This window comes from Drosophila willistoni, unplaced genomic scaffold (genome assembly GCF_018902025.1).
Source record: "Drosophila willistoni isolate 14030-0811.24 unplaced genomic scaffold, UCI_dwil_1.1 Seg29.1, whole genome shotgun sequence".
In the NCBI taxonomy this organism is placed as follows: Eukaryota; Metazoa; Arthropoda; class Insecta; order Diptera; family Drosophilidae; genus Drosophila; species Drosophila willistoni.
This window is the reverse complement of record NW_025814244.1, coordinates 291,207-309,209: the sequence shown is the minus strand read 5'-3', so window position 1 is coordinate 309,209 and position 18,003 is coordinate 291,207. Positions and strand designations below refer to the sequence as shown.

At 39.9% G+C, this 18,003-nt stretch overlaps 1 protein-coding gene across 1 annotated transcript; it reads left to right on the top strand.

Annotated features, from left to right (window-relative positions):
- Nucleotides 1-16,336: 16,336 nt before the first annotated feature.
- Nucleotides 16,337-17,557, top strand: LOC124461267 (leucine-rich repeat protein 1-like). The gene is made up of 2 exons (XM_047012811.1): nt 16,337-16,731; nt 16,792-17,557. Exons 1-2 carry the CDS (start codon nt 16,495-16,497, stop codon nt 17,227-17,229), a joined length of 675 nt encoding a protein of 224 aa, XP_046868767.1. The 5' UTR covers nt 16,337-16,494; the 3' UTR covers nt 17,230-17,557.
- The last annotated feature ends 446 nt before the right edge of the window (nt 17,558-18,003 follow it).

The window sequence follows — 18,003 nt, the reverse complement described above, 5'->3', positions numbered from 1 at the left end:
TTTTTTTAAATGTTGGATATGTTCCTGTAAGGATGGCGAGAAAACAATGATGTCATCCATATATGCAAGGCAACAGGTTCCAAATAAGTCACCAAATAAGGAATCTATTACCCTTTGAAAAGTTGCAGGTGCATTAGTCAGGCCAAAGGGCATTCTGATAAACTCGTAATGTCCTCCCTCCGCCGAAAATGCTGTTTTCTGGATGTCGTCCTTGTGCATCTCTATCTGGTGGTAACCACTGGCTAAATCCAGTATTGAAAAATATTTCGATTTCCCAATTCTATCCAAGACATCGTTTATTATTGGCATAGGGTACTTGTCTTTTATGGTTTTCTCATTTAGCTTTCTAAAATCTACAACTAGACGCCACTTTCTTTTTCCTGAGGCATCGGCTTTTTTTGGCACAAGCCAAACCGGTGCACTCCAAGGAGAGTGACTATGTCTTATTATTTTATTATCGAGTAATTTTTTTAATTGTTCCTTTACCTCAATTCTTTCCTGGAACCCATACCTATAGGGTCTTGTATAAATCGGGATATCATCTTTAGTCAAAATCTTATGTTTGACTTCGTTTGTAAATGATAGTTGCTTACTGTCGTCATAAAAGATGTCAGAAAATTCAACACAAATGTCTTTTAATAATTGGATTTCTTCTGAGTTGATATGGGCAGTTCTAATCACTTTGTTAAAATCAAATGAGCTTAAATCTGTTTCATTATCATTTTGGAAAGCGATGTTTACTTCTATATGCTGACCTTTGGAATATGAATTTACTTGAAGGGGTTGGTCAAAACATATACTTTTATGTGAATCGGAGTAATTTGTTATTTCGACCCAACTGAAGTTATTTTCTGCTGAATATAATCCGTTTGAAATAAAAAGGTCATTATCTAGTTGTATTTCTTGACAAAGAAAAGTGCCTTCTTTAAGGTTAACAGGGATCTTGATTAGTTTTCTGGTTGAATGCTCAATCTCTAGCTTTTCTCCTGCTAAATTTTCTTTTGTGAGTATTGGGAGTTTAGCATTTTGTGTGATCAACACGAAATTTTCTAAGTCTACTTTTGCTTTCAATGTTTTTAGTAAATCGACTCCTATAAGGCCATCGAAAAATGAATGGAATTTAAATAATAAAAATTTTAGTGTACCATTTTGGTTAAATTCATTAAACATGTCTAGTAAACATGCTGAATATAGTGCATGTGTATTTATAATTGTTTTTATAATTCTTGGCTCGGTTAGTTTAATATGTTGTTCACTTGGAACAAATTGAGGGTCAAGAAAAGAAGTAGTAGACCCTGTGTCGATCAAAAGGTTTAATTTTTTACCAAATGGGAATTGAATTTGAACATATGGTAAAATCGAGCCATGTGTGTGCTTGGTTATGTAGCCTGCTTGGATGTTGAGGCTACATACTGAAAATTTTGGTCATCATTAATGTTGTGCAACTCATCTCTTTTTTTTATTTGATTACTGTTGTTTGTGTTGGATTTTGCAGACTGGTTAGAGAAGTTGGAATTTCTAGTTTGGGTACTATAGTTTCCCCAATTTTTCTGTCTCTGTCGGTCACTTTGTTGCTCATTGTCGTACTTTTTTGTTTAAATGGTCTTTGATTGTTGTTACTGTAATTATTTGTTTTTCCCTCTTGAGACCAATTTCTCTCCCTTTTTGTTGGTTTCGGGGCCCAAACGATTCCGAATTTCGACCATTATACGTTGTTCTTTCAAAGCTCTGATTTATTCGCCTAGCTTCTCTTTGACTAGTATAAACTTCCTTTTCCGCAATTGCTATTTCATATGCTGTAACGATATCCGTGGGGTTTCTGCCTCGAACTATTGAACCTAAAGGTCCACGAAGTCCCTTCAGAAAAGTGGTTAGACATTGGTTAAGAAACAATTCTTTCTTTGTTTGTGTGATAGTTGGATTGGTATCCTTTTGGTCAATGATGTTTAGTAGAGCTCTTTGAATATTTGTGATTTTTTCGTATAATATCTCTACCGGATGGCTTTGCAGTGTTAATATTCCAAGTTCTGCTATTAGATTATACTCGGTTCTTTTATCGACAAAGTGTTTAATTAAGGTATCTTTAATTTCATTCCAATTAAGTCGCACATTTGATTGATACAAGACTTCATGAGCTTTACCCTGAATTTTGTTCCTGATTGCTCTCAAAATCATGACCCCTGCAGGTGTCTGATCTGCTCCTTTAATAAGCATTAAAAACTCCTCAACATTGGTAATGAATTCTTTTAGTCCCTCTTTATTTCCCTCATATACAGGCATAGACTGAATCAATTGTAATAAATCGGATATCTTAAACCCACCTAATGGCTCCTGTGTTTGTGGGCCAGTGGGTTGGGCTGGAGGAATCTCCTGATCTAAAGGCATTGATAATTCGAAACTCATTGGTAATCCGAAAAATTATTTTTTTTTTGAATTTGTTTTGTTAGTATCTAGTCTCTTAGATCGTGTTTCTTACTTTTTAACTTAATCGTAGCTTAATATATCTTTCTTACTTATGTTTTATTGTAATTAGTGTTATGTGTAAGCAAGGTGTCTTTCCTTCTTTTTTTTTTTGTTTTTAATCTGTTGACTCACGAATTGTTGTCCCTCCGTGTGGCAAGCGATGAAATGATGGTTTTAAATAGTTGTTGTTTTATTTTGCGGTTGTGCTGAAGCTAACTGAGATTGTTGCTCGTTGCAGTAGTCCCAACTTCTTTTTTTTTTTTTTTTGAATCTGTTGACTCACGAATTGTTGTCCCTCCGTGTGGCAAGCGATGAAATGATGGTTTTAAATAGTTGTTGTTTTATTTTGCGGTTGTGCTGAAGCTAAGAATTGTTTTCCCTCCGTGTGGCAAGCGATGAAATGATGGGTTTAAATATTTGTAGTTTTATTTCGCGGTTGTGCTGAAGCTAGCTGAGATTGTTGCTCGATGCAGTAGTCCCAACTAAGGGCGGACAGTCGTCAGCCGTGAATTTCACCAGATTAAGCCTGGTTAATAAAAAAAAATTTTATTATTTTTGAATAGACAAGCTTTTATGTGTATTCAACATCTTTATTGTTGTTTTAAAATTGATATATATGTATATTTTTTTGTTTTTTTTTTTATTTTTTTTTATTATATATTTTTTTTTTATATTTTTTTTTTTTTTTTTTTTTTTTTTTTTTGTGTTTTGTGGGTTTTTTTTTGTTTTTTTTTTTTATTAGCTCTGTCCAATACAGCAGGTTCCGGTTACACATACACACAAACTTGTGGGCACATATAACCGTCTAGCGCAATAAGAACACGAAAAAAAAAAAATTTGTACAACAACTTATGTGTTGGTTTAAACAGCTTATGTATCGTTTAGCTATTTGTTCTCCTCCTTTTTTTTTTTTTTTTTTTTTTTTTTTTGAGTATGAAAACCAGTGGCTGGTTTGCCCCCTTTTACTTTGGAGGGTCCCTTGGGAATCACAAAGTTGGGGAAGGTTATACTATTTTTATAGTAGTGTTTTATGTTTATAGTTTTTAAATATTTTATTTTTTTTTTTTTTTTTTTTTTTTTTTTTTTTTTTTGAGTATGAAAACCAGAGGTTGGTTTGCCCCCTTTTACTTTGGAGGGTCCCTTGGGAATCACAAAGTTGGGGAAAGTTATACTATTTTTATAGTAGTGTTTTTTGTTTATAGTTTTAAATATTTTATTTGAATTAATTTTGTTGTTGGTTTCTTTTTTTTTTTTATCTATATATATATATATATATGTACCTTACCCCTTTCACTTTCGGCTAATATTGTTGGGCCTTTGCTCGCTCAAACTTGAAGCATTCGAATTTAATTGTTTAATTGTTTAATTTGCACACACTTTGACTTCTGTCTACTTTTCTTTTATACATATATATTATTTTTTTTTTTTTTTTTTTTTGAAGATCGATGTTGCTTCCAAGGCGGTTGAAAATTAAATGACTCGCTGCCCAAAGGTTAGGAAACTACAAAACGCACTCCAAAATTTGCGACGCCACTCGTCAAACAATTCTTACTGTCGCGACATCGCTGTCGTTCTGTTCTAACGGAACACGTAAAGCCACCAAAATGTGCGACTCGCGACGCGGTCAGACGAAAAAGATGATAAAATAGAGACGCTTGTCGCGAAGCAACTTTGTACCGTTGCGGCATGTCCGTCACTCTGACGAGACATGCAAGGCTGCAAAATGTAGCAAACGACAATGTCGCCTGTTACGCAGCTTGTACCGCGACGCGGTCAGACCAAAAAGATGATGAAGTAGAGACGCTTGTCGCGAAGCAACTTTGTACCGTTGCGGCATCTCCGTCACTCTGACGAGACACGCAAGTCTGCAAAATGTAGCAAACGACAATGTCGCCTGTTACGCAGCTTGTACCCATATACATGTGTGTATGTGCTTAACGGGAATTGCTGAATTCGGGGGAACGAATACACCCGATTAAATATTTTAAATTCGAGTGAAACTGAAATGCAACACCAACATCAATATCATGGAGTACACATTGACGATTTATACATACATATGTATGTATGTATATGTATGTACATATGTACATGTTTTGTTGTCTTTATCGCTCTGTCCGATACAGTTGGTTCAATCGCAAAATGCACTGGTTTAGCACACTTAACAATCTCTAGCACGATTAGGCAACAATTTATGCATTATTATAAAATTTTTTTTTTATTACCAATGCAATATTTGTGAATCATTATTTAAATACTTTTCGTTTTTTTTTTTTTTTTTTTTTTTTTTTTTTTATTAATGAAATATTTGTGAATCTTTATTTAAAACCTTTTTTTTTTTTTTTTTTGATACTTAGATACTTATGCATGAACGTAGGTTCCTTCGGGGCACTTTTTCCCGTCCCTGAAGTCGTTAAGCTGCGCCAGTTAACATCTTGGCCAAGACGTGTTCGAGGAAAAAGAGTAACTTTTCACTGTGTTTATTTACTTTTTAGTATTTTTTTTATTATAAAATTAAAACCTCCGTCTTGTTTGACGTTCAACACACAATAATCATTTTTATTCGGCGACAATGCCGGTCTCTCCTTCAGTTAATTATGTATATATGTATGAATGTATATATGTATGTAAGTGTCTATATATGTATGTATGAATATATGTATGTGTGTAAATATGTATGTACGTATATATGTAAGTGTCTATATATGGATATAAGTATGTGTGTAAATATGTATGTACGTATATATGTACATATGTGTTATTTGTTGCCCTTTTTGATGTGTTGTCCATGGTTTGTGTAGTTGAAGGTGAATTCGTTGGTGTGGTGACTGGGTAGGTAACTCGCTCAGTTCATAAGATGCAGGAATATTTTAAAGCGTTTTAAATTTTTAAATGCTCTAAAGGAGAAGGAATAAATTAAAGCGTTTTAAATTTTTAAATGCTTTAAAGGAGAAGGATTAAATTAAAGCGTTTTAAATTTTTAAATGCTTTAAAGGAGAAGGACCAGGAAGAAGTAAAAAGATGAACTTGTTCCTTTGACTGCTGCGAAGCAAGTGAAGTCGATTGTGAGCTGAGGTCGAACGAAAACTTTTAGTGCCAGTGCCGCCTACTTGATCACAATTAATATTATCCAGTTTTGGAAAACCGTAGAAAGTAGTAGATAGTTTCCAAGCTCTAACAAATGCAACACTAAAAATTTGACCCGAGTGTGTTTCACGTTTTCCAACACTACTTTCTACGATTTTCCAAAACTGGATAATATTAATTGTGGTCAAGTAGGCGGCACTGGCACTAAAAGTTTTCGTTCGACCTCAGCTCACAATCGACTTCACTTGCTTCGCAGCAGTCAAAGGAACAAGTTCAACTTTTTACTTCTTCTGGTCCTTCTCCTTTAAAGCATTTAAAAAATTAAAACGCTTTAATTTAATCCTTCTCCTTTAGAGCATTTAAAAATTTAAAACGCTTTAATTTATTCCTTCTCCTTTAAAGCATTTAAAAATTTAAAACGCTTTAAAATATTCCTGCATCTTATGAACTGAGCGCTTTTCGGAATCATTAAGATGAAGTCGTTTCAGTCAGAAAACATTTATATTCCTTATTTGTTTTCTTTACGTCAGCATAAGATTTTAAATTTTTATTTTCCCGTCTAAATATAATAAAATAATTTTTCCTTAATCTTTACAATACCAAAATTACAAGATCCTCCACAACAGACACATCATATAAAATAGTCCGGATTTCATTTTGTTGTCTATCCACGGCGTTGGAATTACTTCATGGATTACTGAGTGTCGAAGTCAAAGGGGAACACATAAGCCATTTGACTTCCTTTCTTCCTATGGGCGATCTGGCAAAAGTAATGCTTTTGATTAATTTTCCTCTATTACTTGTTTTTTTTAGTTTCCACTGTATTAATGATGCACTGAATTATACTTTTTTATATAAAGGTGGTAGACCTAACATTTTTTTTTTATATAAATATGCTCCCGACGCTCCTGCTCACGGCGCTCCTGCACACGGCGCTCCTCCTCAAGGCGCTCCTGCTCACGGCGCTCCTGCTCACGGCGTTCCTGCTCACGACGCTCCTGCTCACGACGCTCCTGCTCACGACGCTCCTGCTCACGACATTCCAGCTCACGACATTCCAGCTCACGGCGCTCCTGCTCACGACGCTCCTGCTCACGACGGCGTTCCAATGGAGACGTTCCCGCTCATGACGCTCCTGCTCACGAAGCTCCTGCTCACGACGCTCCTGCTCACGACGCTCCTGCTCACGACGCTCCTGCATTTGACGGCGTTCCCATTGGAGACGTTCCTGACGGATACGTTTCTGATGGAGACGTTCGCGATGTTGGCGCTCCCGCTCACGACGCTCCTCTTGACGGCGCTCCCGGTGATTCTCCTGCTGGGGACGCTGATTCATATGTGAATTGGCAACAATATAATCAGTCGGTGGTTGCTGCTCATAGTCATCGAAAAGCTGTTGCTGCCACTGCAGACGCTGTCGATTTTCACGAATTTCATCCTCCACTGGGATGAGGCTACTGTACAATTGACGAGTATTATATGGATTATACGAATTCTGATCATCCTGTCTGGCCCATTCGGGAATCTGTTGCTGCAGTGGATTGTTTGGTCGCTGTTGCATCTGTTCCAGTAGATCCAGCTCTCGGTCTTGATATTGACGGCGTTGTCGTTGCATTTGCTCATTTTGCTGCTGGCGATGTTACTCAATTTGCTGTTGTCGCTTCTCCTCCTCGTGGAGGTACTGCTGTCGCAGTTCCTCTTGATATTGTTGCAAATATCGCTCATTCTCGGTCGATTCCGGTGCGGATTGACGCAATCCCGCATCCACTTCGAATACAGGTTGATGTCTTCTATAATTCTTTATTTGCGTCATGCTTGCACTGCAGGCTGCGTCCAGGTTGCTATAGAGCTGTTCGGCCATCACGCCAGCCGAGTTCCGCGAGAATTGGGCCCTCTCAATTAATGCTGAAAATACCTGCACGTTCAATGTTTCGGACTTGTAGTATATACATTAGCAATTGCCCAGCTAGTTGACCTATAAAGACTTTCACTGACGAAAGTCAGGTCTATTACTGAGCCGAGTCCCGCTCTATTGAAGGTATTTTGGGATCCTACGTTAAGCAAAGCTATATCAAGTGTTGCAAATGCCTCTAAAAGTGCTCTCCCTTTGGCATTGGTTAGACTGCTACCCCATTCAACAGCCCAGGCGTTGAAGTCCCCAGCTATAATAACTGGGCTGCGGGTACGTGCGTCTGCTCGAGATCGTCTAAGGCATCACTGAAGCTTTGGATATTCAGACTTGGTGGCAAGTAGCAGCTGTAGACCCAGTGGCCGCTTATGTTTGCCCTGACATAGTGCTCCTTGTTTAGCATGGAACGCTGCAATAGTGATGGCGTTCCACAAGCCCAGATCGCTGCCTTCCAGAAATACTGCAGGACCAGTTATTTCCAGTTCTGGCCTTAAAAGGTTCGCTTATAATGGCTATGTCTGTTCTAGACTCACCCACTGTCTGTGATAGCAGCTCATGGGCTGCCCAGCAATGATTTAGATTAAGCTGGATAAACTTAATCATCATTATTGTGGCTGCCAGCTACATGTGAGAGTGAAGTCAGTCCTTCTGCTGCACATAGAAAACATTTGGCCTCGTTACAGCAGTCCCGAATTTTATGACCGCTGGTTCCGCATTTTAAGCACCAGCCACTTCTGTCAACGTCGCTATTACATTTGGCAGCGACATGGCCAGTTTTTAGGCACTTGTAGAATCTAACTGGGGCATTATTAATTCTGATTCGGCACACTGACTATGCCACCGTAATCTTATTGGCCTTGAGGATTGTCTCTGCGGTTGTTGCCGGAACATATATGAGCGCTTTCTGGGTATCACGGTATGATGGGCAGAGACTTTTGACAGCGCCTGGCTCTAGGTCAATTTTCAACTTGGTAGAAAAGGCTGCTACTATCTCTTCTACGGTTGTCTCGTTGTCTAGGTCCAGTATTTCCAGCCTTATATTATCTGTGAGAGCGCGAGTTTCGAACTTGGCGCCCAGCACATTGCCAATATCTTCTTTTAGCTTATGAAGGTTATCTGCTCTTCCCTTACTTAGCTCGAGGAGTAAGTCGCCATTCGCTGTGCGCCTCACCTTGGTAACATTTCCTCCAACGGCTTTAATTTTTTCATCTTGGCTTCTAGTTACCATTTTGAGCATATCGCTATATGAGACCCCTTCAGTGCTATGCAGAATAATAGCATCTGGTCTATGCTTTAACTGAGCCTTTCTTTTTGTTTTAGACTCCACAGTTTTCCATTCTGGTTGAACTTGGGGAGCTGAGGCTTTGTGACCTTGCTGTGCATTGTTCTGGGTCTTATTTGCCCGTGTACCTTTGTGAGAAGCTTTTCGGTCTGCCAATTTTGTCCTGCTGCTTTCTTGTGGTGTCCACTGTGTCTGCACATTCGTGGTATTCTCCATTTTTTTGAGGATTGCGAATGCTGAGAGTGCAGACTTGTTTAACGCAGACTTGCTGGGCTTGGTCCTTCATGTCATTATTTACATGGCGTTTCGCAGTGCTTTAGCTAGCTCACCTGACTTTTTCACCATTGACCGGAGTAGAATACCTAGGTCTTCGTTTTCGGGATCAACTGGTTCGCATATTGCGTTCATCTGATTCGGCTGCTGTGGGTCGGCATCTTCGTTGGGGCCGAGCGACCAAGCGGTTGGAGTTGACCATTGGCTCGGCTGATCTGGCGGTATTAAAACCCGCCGGGCAGAAGCCCTTTGCCCATCCTCTTCGTACTCCATTTGACTGACCGGCATTGCCACAGCGGGAGGGGCCAATGCTGGCCGTTATCAATCTATAGATTCAGTAGATTCGAAATTTAGAAAATTTTAAAAATTCCAACGATCGCCAAATGGTGCAGCCTGAAAGCATGCACCGCTTATGTACGCTGTTACGGGCTGTAAGCTTACAGGTCTGCTACCCGTATCAGCTGTGTCCGAATACGTTGACCAACACTGCTGAACAGCTGATGCTATCGAACTACGAAATATGAAGGTAAGCCAGGTGGAGTAGTGGCTCCCGATTGAGCCCGCAGGTGTTTGGGTACGTAGCACCACCCCTAACCGACTCTGGTTAACAATTGTGTATATTCTCAGGTCTCAGGAAGCTCCTTTATTTGACGAGATTTCGGAACGACTTGAACTACGCGACCGTACTTGGTGAGAAGAAAACTGTGTGTCACCGCCTTGCATTGTGTGTGTGTGTATATGTCAGAGCCCGGCACTCATATCACCCGGGGGACGAACACGTTCGGCACCTCGTATGCGTGTAACCGAACGGCTGCCGAAGTCCTCACACAGAGGATGAGGGTTGATTTAGTTTCCCTCAGCATTTCGACGGAAGCAGATCTATGTCGCTTTGTTGAGAAAACACACATGAAAAAATTGATCGCTGCTTTGTTTTCTCTATCTTTTTCTTGCATAAGATTATTTGCTGCACTCGTTTTCTTGATTCGAGGCAGAATTTGATGAAGTTTAATTTTGCGCAGTGTAAAGCAACATACGCATACAAGCAAGTGCACACATACAACTAAACTTTTTTAGCGCTCTCTTTGTGCCGGGCCCCGGTATATGTGTTATGTATAAAAGGGCTGAGAGAGAACTTAGGGGTATGTATATCAGAGGTGGGCGCCCATAGCCCGTGCGGGCACTTTTGCTCGGCAATTGCTCGTGTGGCCGTCTGTGTGCATACCGATGTGAGCACGAAGTACAAGTTGAGTGCATAAAAAACAGCTAGTGTCGCACAGACTTTTGATGAAAGCAGTACTATGTCGCTTTGTTACGCAGCTACACGCAGAAAATTGATGCTTCACTTTCTTACATGGCAACTTTAAAAATATTTTGCCATTATTTATATTTTGTCCCAATAGGGTAAAAAGTATATTACAATATAAGCGAATCCACATTTTCGACAATGAAATTAATTAAAGATTCAATTCGAAATAGTCTTACTGATAGCTATTTAGAAGATCTCCTTCGTATAAAAAGTTATCCAAACAATATAGAAGTAAAGGAAATAGTTGAGTTTCTGAACAACAATTAGGTCGGAATTATTCTTTTTCACTTGCAGTTTAATTTTTTTATTCGTTTCTTCACATACGATTCGCGCAGTGTAAAGCAGCTTACGTACACAAGCAAGCGCACGCATACATTGACAGTTTGAGCTGGCTCTCTTTGTGCCTACCCCTGATGTAGATCAGGGCCCGGCACAAAGAGAGCGCTAAAAAAGTTTAGTTGTATGTGTGCACTTGCTTGTATGCGTGTGTTGCTTTACACTGCGCAAAATTAAACTTCATCAAATTCTGCCTCGAATCAAGAAAACGAGTGCAGCAAATAATCTTATGCAAGAAAAAGATAGAGAAAACAAAGCAGCGATCAATTTTTTCATGTGTGTTTTCTCAACAAAGCGACATAGATCTGCTTGCGTCGAAATGCTGAGGGAAACTAAATCAACCCTCATCCTCTGTGTGAGGACTTCGGCAGCCGTTCGGTTACACGCATACGAGGTGCCGAACGTGTTCGTCCCCCGGGGGATATGAGTGCCGGGCTCTGATATACACTAATACATACCCAAGTAAAAAAATTTTTTCGATTGCCAGCCTCTTACATAAATCATTTTAGGTTATAACAACACAAAAATATTACATTGTCATTTATTTAAATAATTAGCTAGGAAATTGGCAATTTTCCGTGGCACACTAGTGAAGAGCCTTGAAACACTATTTTAAAGATTTATTTAGGCAATTAATTCCCACTTTTACTATATTTTTTTAACAATTTATAGCGGAGCTTTTTTCTTTGTTTTTTTCTTTGTGTTGAGGCGAATGCTCAAACTAGCACCAATGGCCGACTGGCCATTGGCTCCTTTATTGTTCTCATTCTAAGACCTTAGAATCTATAACAAGGGTCATTAAATACAGCAATTTACAATAAGTGCTGAAGGCATAATAAAGTGAAAAATGAATTAAGACTAGTCCAAAGTGGTCTAGAATATATATAATATCATGTAATTTGGAAATTTCTCACAGATTTATATTTGCGGCTAAGTTCATTAACATAACTTGAATCCAGACTGCACTGTAACTGGAGGCAGAGAGATGTCCAAATGTTAATTAACAGTGAGATACAAATGTCCAATAGAAATATTTTATGGGCGTGATTAAAAATTTTAGGATATTTTTAGGCATAATTATCTTCTATTAATTTGTGTCATCAGGCGTTTTTTTTTTTAAGATAAGGCGTTTGATCCGCCTGGCCTCAGTCTTTCGATTAAGGCCGCTTTATTTTCTATCCTTTCATCTTCTAGAGACAAACAATAGAAATTAAAAAATAGGGCCGTTACAGCAGCAGGGGAGGGACAATATAAAATAACTTATAAACTAGCTTAAATACTAACAATGAATGTATAATAATAAAATAGACAATAACATTTAGAATTTAGTGTTTTTTAGAGATAATTATGGCGTAAGTAGTTTTAAGTATTTAGCATAAGTAAGTATTAGTTTTTAGCAATAAGAATTTTAAATTTAATTTTCCGGTGCAAGGGGTCTTAATAGGGGGAATTAGGCGAGTGCAGAGGACACTAATAGAGGTAAGTAGAGAAGTGCATAGGGCGCTAGAGCGAGAAATGTAGGGAAACTGGCATTTTTTTGTGGTATTTTTAGGGCAACACTGGAGTGTTAGCGTTAGATTGCATATTCATTGTCTCATGCCCAAATTTTCTTTCCTTTTCATGATTCATTTGCCTTTCTTGCCGCTCTGGGCGCTGGTCAACGACAAATTTTGACAGTTCAGCCTTATAAAATGCACAGCCCCTATAGGTGGCTCTATGGCCATCTCCCCAGTTGCCACTCTTTGGAGATTGGCCATCAGGAGAGGCGCATTTGTCGGATTTGGCCACAGACGGAGCAGAGCGGGGGAAGGCAGCAGTACCTGGCTGTATGGCCAAAGAGGAGGCAGTTTTTGCATTGGGGAATCTCCCTTCGGCCCCTTTGCCTCTCGACGCGTTCCTCCTGGCTGCCTAGGACCTTAATTTTAAGTATTTCATCATGTTTGTCATTATGTTTGTTAATTTCAATTAAAAAGACATTCATTGGCCTCTTAGTTCTGTAGTTTGTTAGTCTTTTGATGTATTTTGTCTCAAATCCTAGCTTTTTCAGGTCACGACGGATAGCTTCGCATTCAGTGGAGGGGTGTAGATTCAAGATGGCAAATCTAGCACCTCGTTCCCATCTGGGCTGGTGAGTAAAAAAGGCAAATTTGTTTGCCTCCAGGGTAGCTTTTATTTTGCCATAGGTGTCCATTGTTTTGGCCGTGATTTGAGTCAGGCCGTTACTCAGCCGGACCAGGTGATAAAGGGAGAGAATTTCCAATTCTCTCTTTTTTTTACTTGTATGGCCGCAGTTGCAAAGCCAAGTGGTTGGCTCCCGAAGGAGTCAACCATCATTTATTGTATTTCGCCCCCTATCAGGAAGCATATACAATTACAATAAAAACGAGCTTAGAAATAATTTACAATGGCTTATTAATAGTGTGAATGATTAATATATAAGACATAATGTTTGTTGGGTGTTACTGGTAGGACAAAAAAAAAATTGTGGGAAATTGACATGGGAAATTTTTTACAGGCAAGTAAATAAATGCTCAAATAATATAATTGTTTCTTGCAGGTTATCAGTTCGAATCATATCGATTCATGGCGTCATTGCAGTTGGCAAAATCTTTGAGGCAGCGCTCTTATTGTCAGGAAAATTCCCTCTTATAGGCAAGAAGTGAGTAACATGTGTTGTTTTTTTTGTCATAGGCAAACATTTCGGCTTATTTCTGTCTCTCTTCTCGGATTGGACTATGTGAGACCCCAGAACAATGTATGCGTGCCCTTCAGCCCCAGTATTGGAGGTTTTGGCCGTCAGGAGAGCTTGTTTGCCTGTGGAGTGGCAGCACAGTAGGCTAGCAATTGGTGCGCGGCACTGGAGAAGCATCTGTTCCATCTACAGGCTCGTTTGGAGGAAAATAACTAGGAGCGGGAGGGCCAAATCCCTTCGACCGCAATGTAGTGCTCGAGCAGGCATTGCTTGGATGATAGGTCCATATAGACTGCCTGCTGGCCAGGCCTGGTACAGGCTGGCTGAAAGCGGGAGGGCCAAGTCCCTTTAACCGCTGTATGGAGATTTTGTCAAGGTCAGCTGGCTGAAAGTCAGTAAGTAAAGAATTAGCAGTTTTTTGCACCTTCATGGGTGGTAATCTCTCATTATTTTTCGTTTCAGCTTCTATGCTACTTTCAATCTCATTCAGGAGCTCGTTTTCAACTCGCTCAAGATTTTTTGAGAGTTGGTCATCATTAAGGGTGAACCTTGAGTGGAGGCAGGACAAGTCGCTGGATTTGGATTGGCTGGCCCTTCAATCGCTCTTCTATGTACGCGCGATTTCGTGTGCCTCTTTTAAAATCTCGAAACAGGCCGTTGATCACGTGTCCTTCCATGCGCACAACAGGTTTGTTTAGTTTCGATTTTTCCTCCTTTTGTTTTTTGAGTTCGTTTCTCTCAATAATTTTTTGGTATCTTAGGTGGCAATCGAATCTGATGAGAGATGGGGCGCCATCAAAATGGGCCGTCGCCTCCCGCATTGCATGCCGATCTAGATGAGTAGTTGGAGATTGCTGCTGCTGTGTGTCAACGGAAGATGAAGTCCGTAGCTGGGAGGCCTGTGCTGCTGGGTGGTGCTGCTGGACGACCATTTGATGCTGCTGCGTATCCATTTGCGGTGAGTATTGAATATTTGCTGTCATTGGTGGAGCTGGAATGTCAGATTGCTGCTGCTGAGTGTCAGCAAAAGATGAAGCCCGTAGCTGAGAGACTTGTGCTGCGGGCTGATGCTGCTGGCCAGCCAGTTGATGCTGATTCAGCTCCGCCAATAGCTGAAGATGTTGTATATTAGCTGCATTTTGAGGAACTGGAATAGTTTTCTGCCGTTGAGTGTCAGCAGAAGATGAGGCCCGTAGCTGGGAGGCCTGTGTTGCGGGCTGGTGCTGCTGACCAATAAGTTTATGCTGCTGCTGCACCATAATTTGCTGTGAAGTTGCAGTTTGAGGAACTGGAGTCTGAGATTGCTGCTGCTGACTGTCAGCAGTGGTTGACGCCTGTTGCTAAGAGGCCTGTGCTGTGGGCTGGTGCTGCTGGCCATCTGATTGATGCTGCTGCTGCGTCGCCAATATCTGTAGATATTGTATATTTGCTGACATAGGAGGAGCTAGATTTGTGGATTGCTGCTGCTGTGTGTCGATAGGAGTTGACACCTGAAACTGACAGGCCTGTGCTGGAGGCTGACGCTGCTGTCCAACCACTTGATGCTGCTGCTGCATCGCTATTTGCTGTAGATGATGTATACTTGATGCAATTTGATGAACTGGAGTTGCTGTCTGCTGTTGTCGTGTGTTTGCAGGAGATGACGCCTGTAGCTGAGAGGCCTGTGCTGCGGTCTGGTGCTGCTGGCCAGCTGGTTGATGCAGCTGCTGCAACGCTAAATGCTGCAGGTGTTGTGTGTTTGCAGTACTTAGAGGAAACGTGGTTGTAGTTAGCTGTTGCTGGGTGCTATTTGTGGTAAGAAAGTTCTGTGTTGGTGCTGCACATTGCTGCTGGTTTGGCTGTTGAGTGAGATGAGGTGTATTTCGGACTGCTACCATTTTCTCTAGTTGAATAGAGTATCTAGGCCAGGAGAGCCTTGTAGGAGTAAAGGGTTTTTCCAGGATATTCCTTACTTCTACATTTGGGTGTTCTAGAGTGGAGATAGCAAGCCAAGTCATATTTGAGTTCCATGGATTTAACATTATGTTTGTCGCGAATATAGGCATTTGTGCTGAATATATCCGAGTCAGTAATTTTTCTCAGCAGTTTGTTGTGCGTTCCACAGATTTTTTTGAATAGAGTTTCCGAAATAAGGCTGCCCCATACAGGAATAGCATACGTTAGAATGGGAACAATAATTTGCTTAAATATTGTGACTTTACATCTTGTGCTGAGGGAGCTCTTTTCGTCAACAAGCCATTTTAGGCGATGATAGAGGGTGGTGACTCCTAGATATTTATATTGATTAGCGTTTTTTATAGGTTTTTCATCGATTTTTATTAGGTAAGATCTTAGAGCAGGGGATATGTTTCGTTTTGTGTATAGGACACGAATAGTCTTATCATTATTTATCGTAAAGCACCATTTAGTTGACCATTTGGTGAATTCATTTAGGTATTTTTGCGTTTTCCTGATGGCCATGTAGGCATTTTTATCAGTAGATACGATTATAGTATCATCTGCGAACGTTGACAGTAGGATGTCAGGGTTCTTCTTGGTTTCACCTGATACCATGAGGAAGTCGTGTTCAAAGATATAATCAGGAATTGGCATGTCAGACGAATAAACATTGAAGAGAAGGGGTCCCAGAACACTGCCCTGGGGTATTCCTGCAGTGATTTTGCCAATTCTGGAATATGTGTCATCTGTGCCCCTGACTGTGAACGATCTATCCTGCAGATAGCTTTCAAGAATCTTGAACAAGCAGTAAGGCAGGAGTTTGGCCAGTTTATTCAATAATCCTAAGTGCCACACTTTATCAAATTCAGTAATGTCTACAAATACAGCAGAGCTGTATTCTTTTTGTTCGAGTGATTTTTGTACTAACTGTGTGACCCTTGCGAGTTGGTGTTCAGTGCTGTGGTTTTTACGAAAGCCAAATTGATGGTTTGGAATTGCTTTGCGAAAAGTTGAATACAAATTATATTGTTCACACCAAAGATTAAAAAGGGCAACGTTACAAGGTCAAGGACAATATCCAAACTATTCACACGAAATACGTTTTGGATGGCAAAGCAACGATTGCTTTCAAGAAGCCCTCACTGAATCTGTTGACTAAATGTGATCCCATTCAGCTGAAGGGATTCCTGCAGACGCTTAAACTGGGTATGGAAGGCAAGGATGTCATCAATTTGAGACTAAATACAGTCACTGCCATGGCACAAAAATCAAAGTTACAGACGAAAATGGCTATAAATCGTCACAGTGACTATCCCATCAAGGTCTTTCCTCGATATCTACAATCCCTAACAATAGACAATACGCAATTGGTTAAATTGAGCTATCATATATGCTCCTTACGGAATCTAACCCACCTGGATGTATCCAACAATAAGTTGCGTAAGGTAAGGAAATAAATGAAAAGACAACTTTTAGCATCTTCAAAACTAAATTTAAATTTCCAGTTACCTGTTGAACTGGGGAGATTACACTTGAGCAAGCTCGTCCTCCATGACAATAATCTGGGTGAAATAGACGATTGGTCATTTCTAAATGGCAGCAAATTACGAGACTCCCTGCGCGAATTGGATTTATCGGCCAACGATTTGACATGTTTGCCTTTGCCTGTGGTCAAGTGCCACAAATTGGTTAACTTGAATCTCAATTACAATAATTTGACTCATCTACCCTTTGCCATACGTCGCCTGAGAAGATTACGCTCGCTTTACGTGTCGGAAAACAAATTAAAATCCCTGCCAGCTGCCATAGATGATTTACGTATTGAAATCTTGGATGTTTGGCGTAATTCATTCAAGGGTCTCAAGGGCCTGGCCTTTGCTTCCGATGCGGACGGAGCTTCAACTCATTCGCCTGAACCTCTCTGGCTTCAAGCTGTGGCCTAATATGAACTGCCAATCGATTCCCTGCCAGCCTTACTCATTAAACTAATTGCCGAGGCACCAAAATGTACCTGTGGCAAATTGTGCGATGCTTTAGACAAGAAGCACATTATCGAACGTGTTGGTCAACCGAAATTTGTAAATATTAAAAATATTACCTATAGTCGAGAGCATATGATCTATTCTGATGTTGTCATATGTGGCAACAATTGTAGTATATGCAACCAATGTAAGAACCTATTCTCAGCTCTGATATTAGCCTATTATGCCAATGTGCCAAACAAAAAGTGGAATTAATAATTAAATATTATGAATAAGTAAATGAAAGAAAAAGCTGATAGTACTGTGATCTTGTTAATCTGTTTATAATATCTTTTAGCTCAAAAATGCTTCTAATCTTAGAGTCTCCTGTTTAGATTAACTTGGGATTTTGACCAGATGACTACCTATTGGATAAATGGAACTCAAGAACTTGAAATCAATTGGAATTGAAGAACATCACTCATCTTTATTTGGATCAACACGCAATTAATCTCAACTGAAAGGGCTTAAGGACTACAGGGCAACCTTCATCTTAAATAAATAGAAACGAAGATTTATTGTCATTATTCTTGAAGGAGGTATACATGTTTGTAGGAATGAAATCCTACATGAAATTGTAGGAAATCGGAATAATCTGCGAAAAGGTCCGAATTGTAAACAAATCTAGTACACTTAATTGATTTTTTGATATATAACAAATCCAATCCATGTATATTGGAAGTTGATTAGTTATTT

Coding starts and splice junctions, on each gene's coding strand:
- LOC124461267 (XM_047012811.1), top strand. CDS start 16,495: ATGGAAGGCAAGGATGTCATCAATTTGAGACTAAATACAGTCACTGCC. Junction 16,732..16,791: donor CCAACAATAAGTTGCGTAAG/GTAAGGAAATAA, acceptor TTAAATTTCCAG/TTACCTGTTGAACTGGGGAG.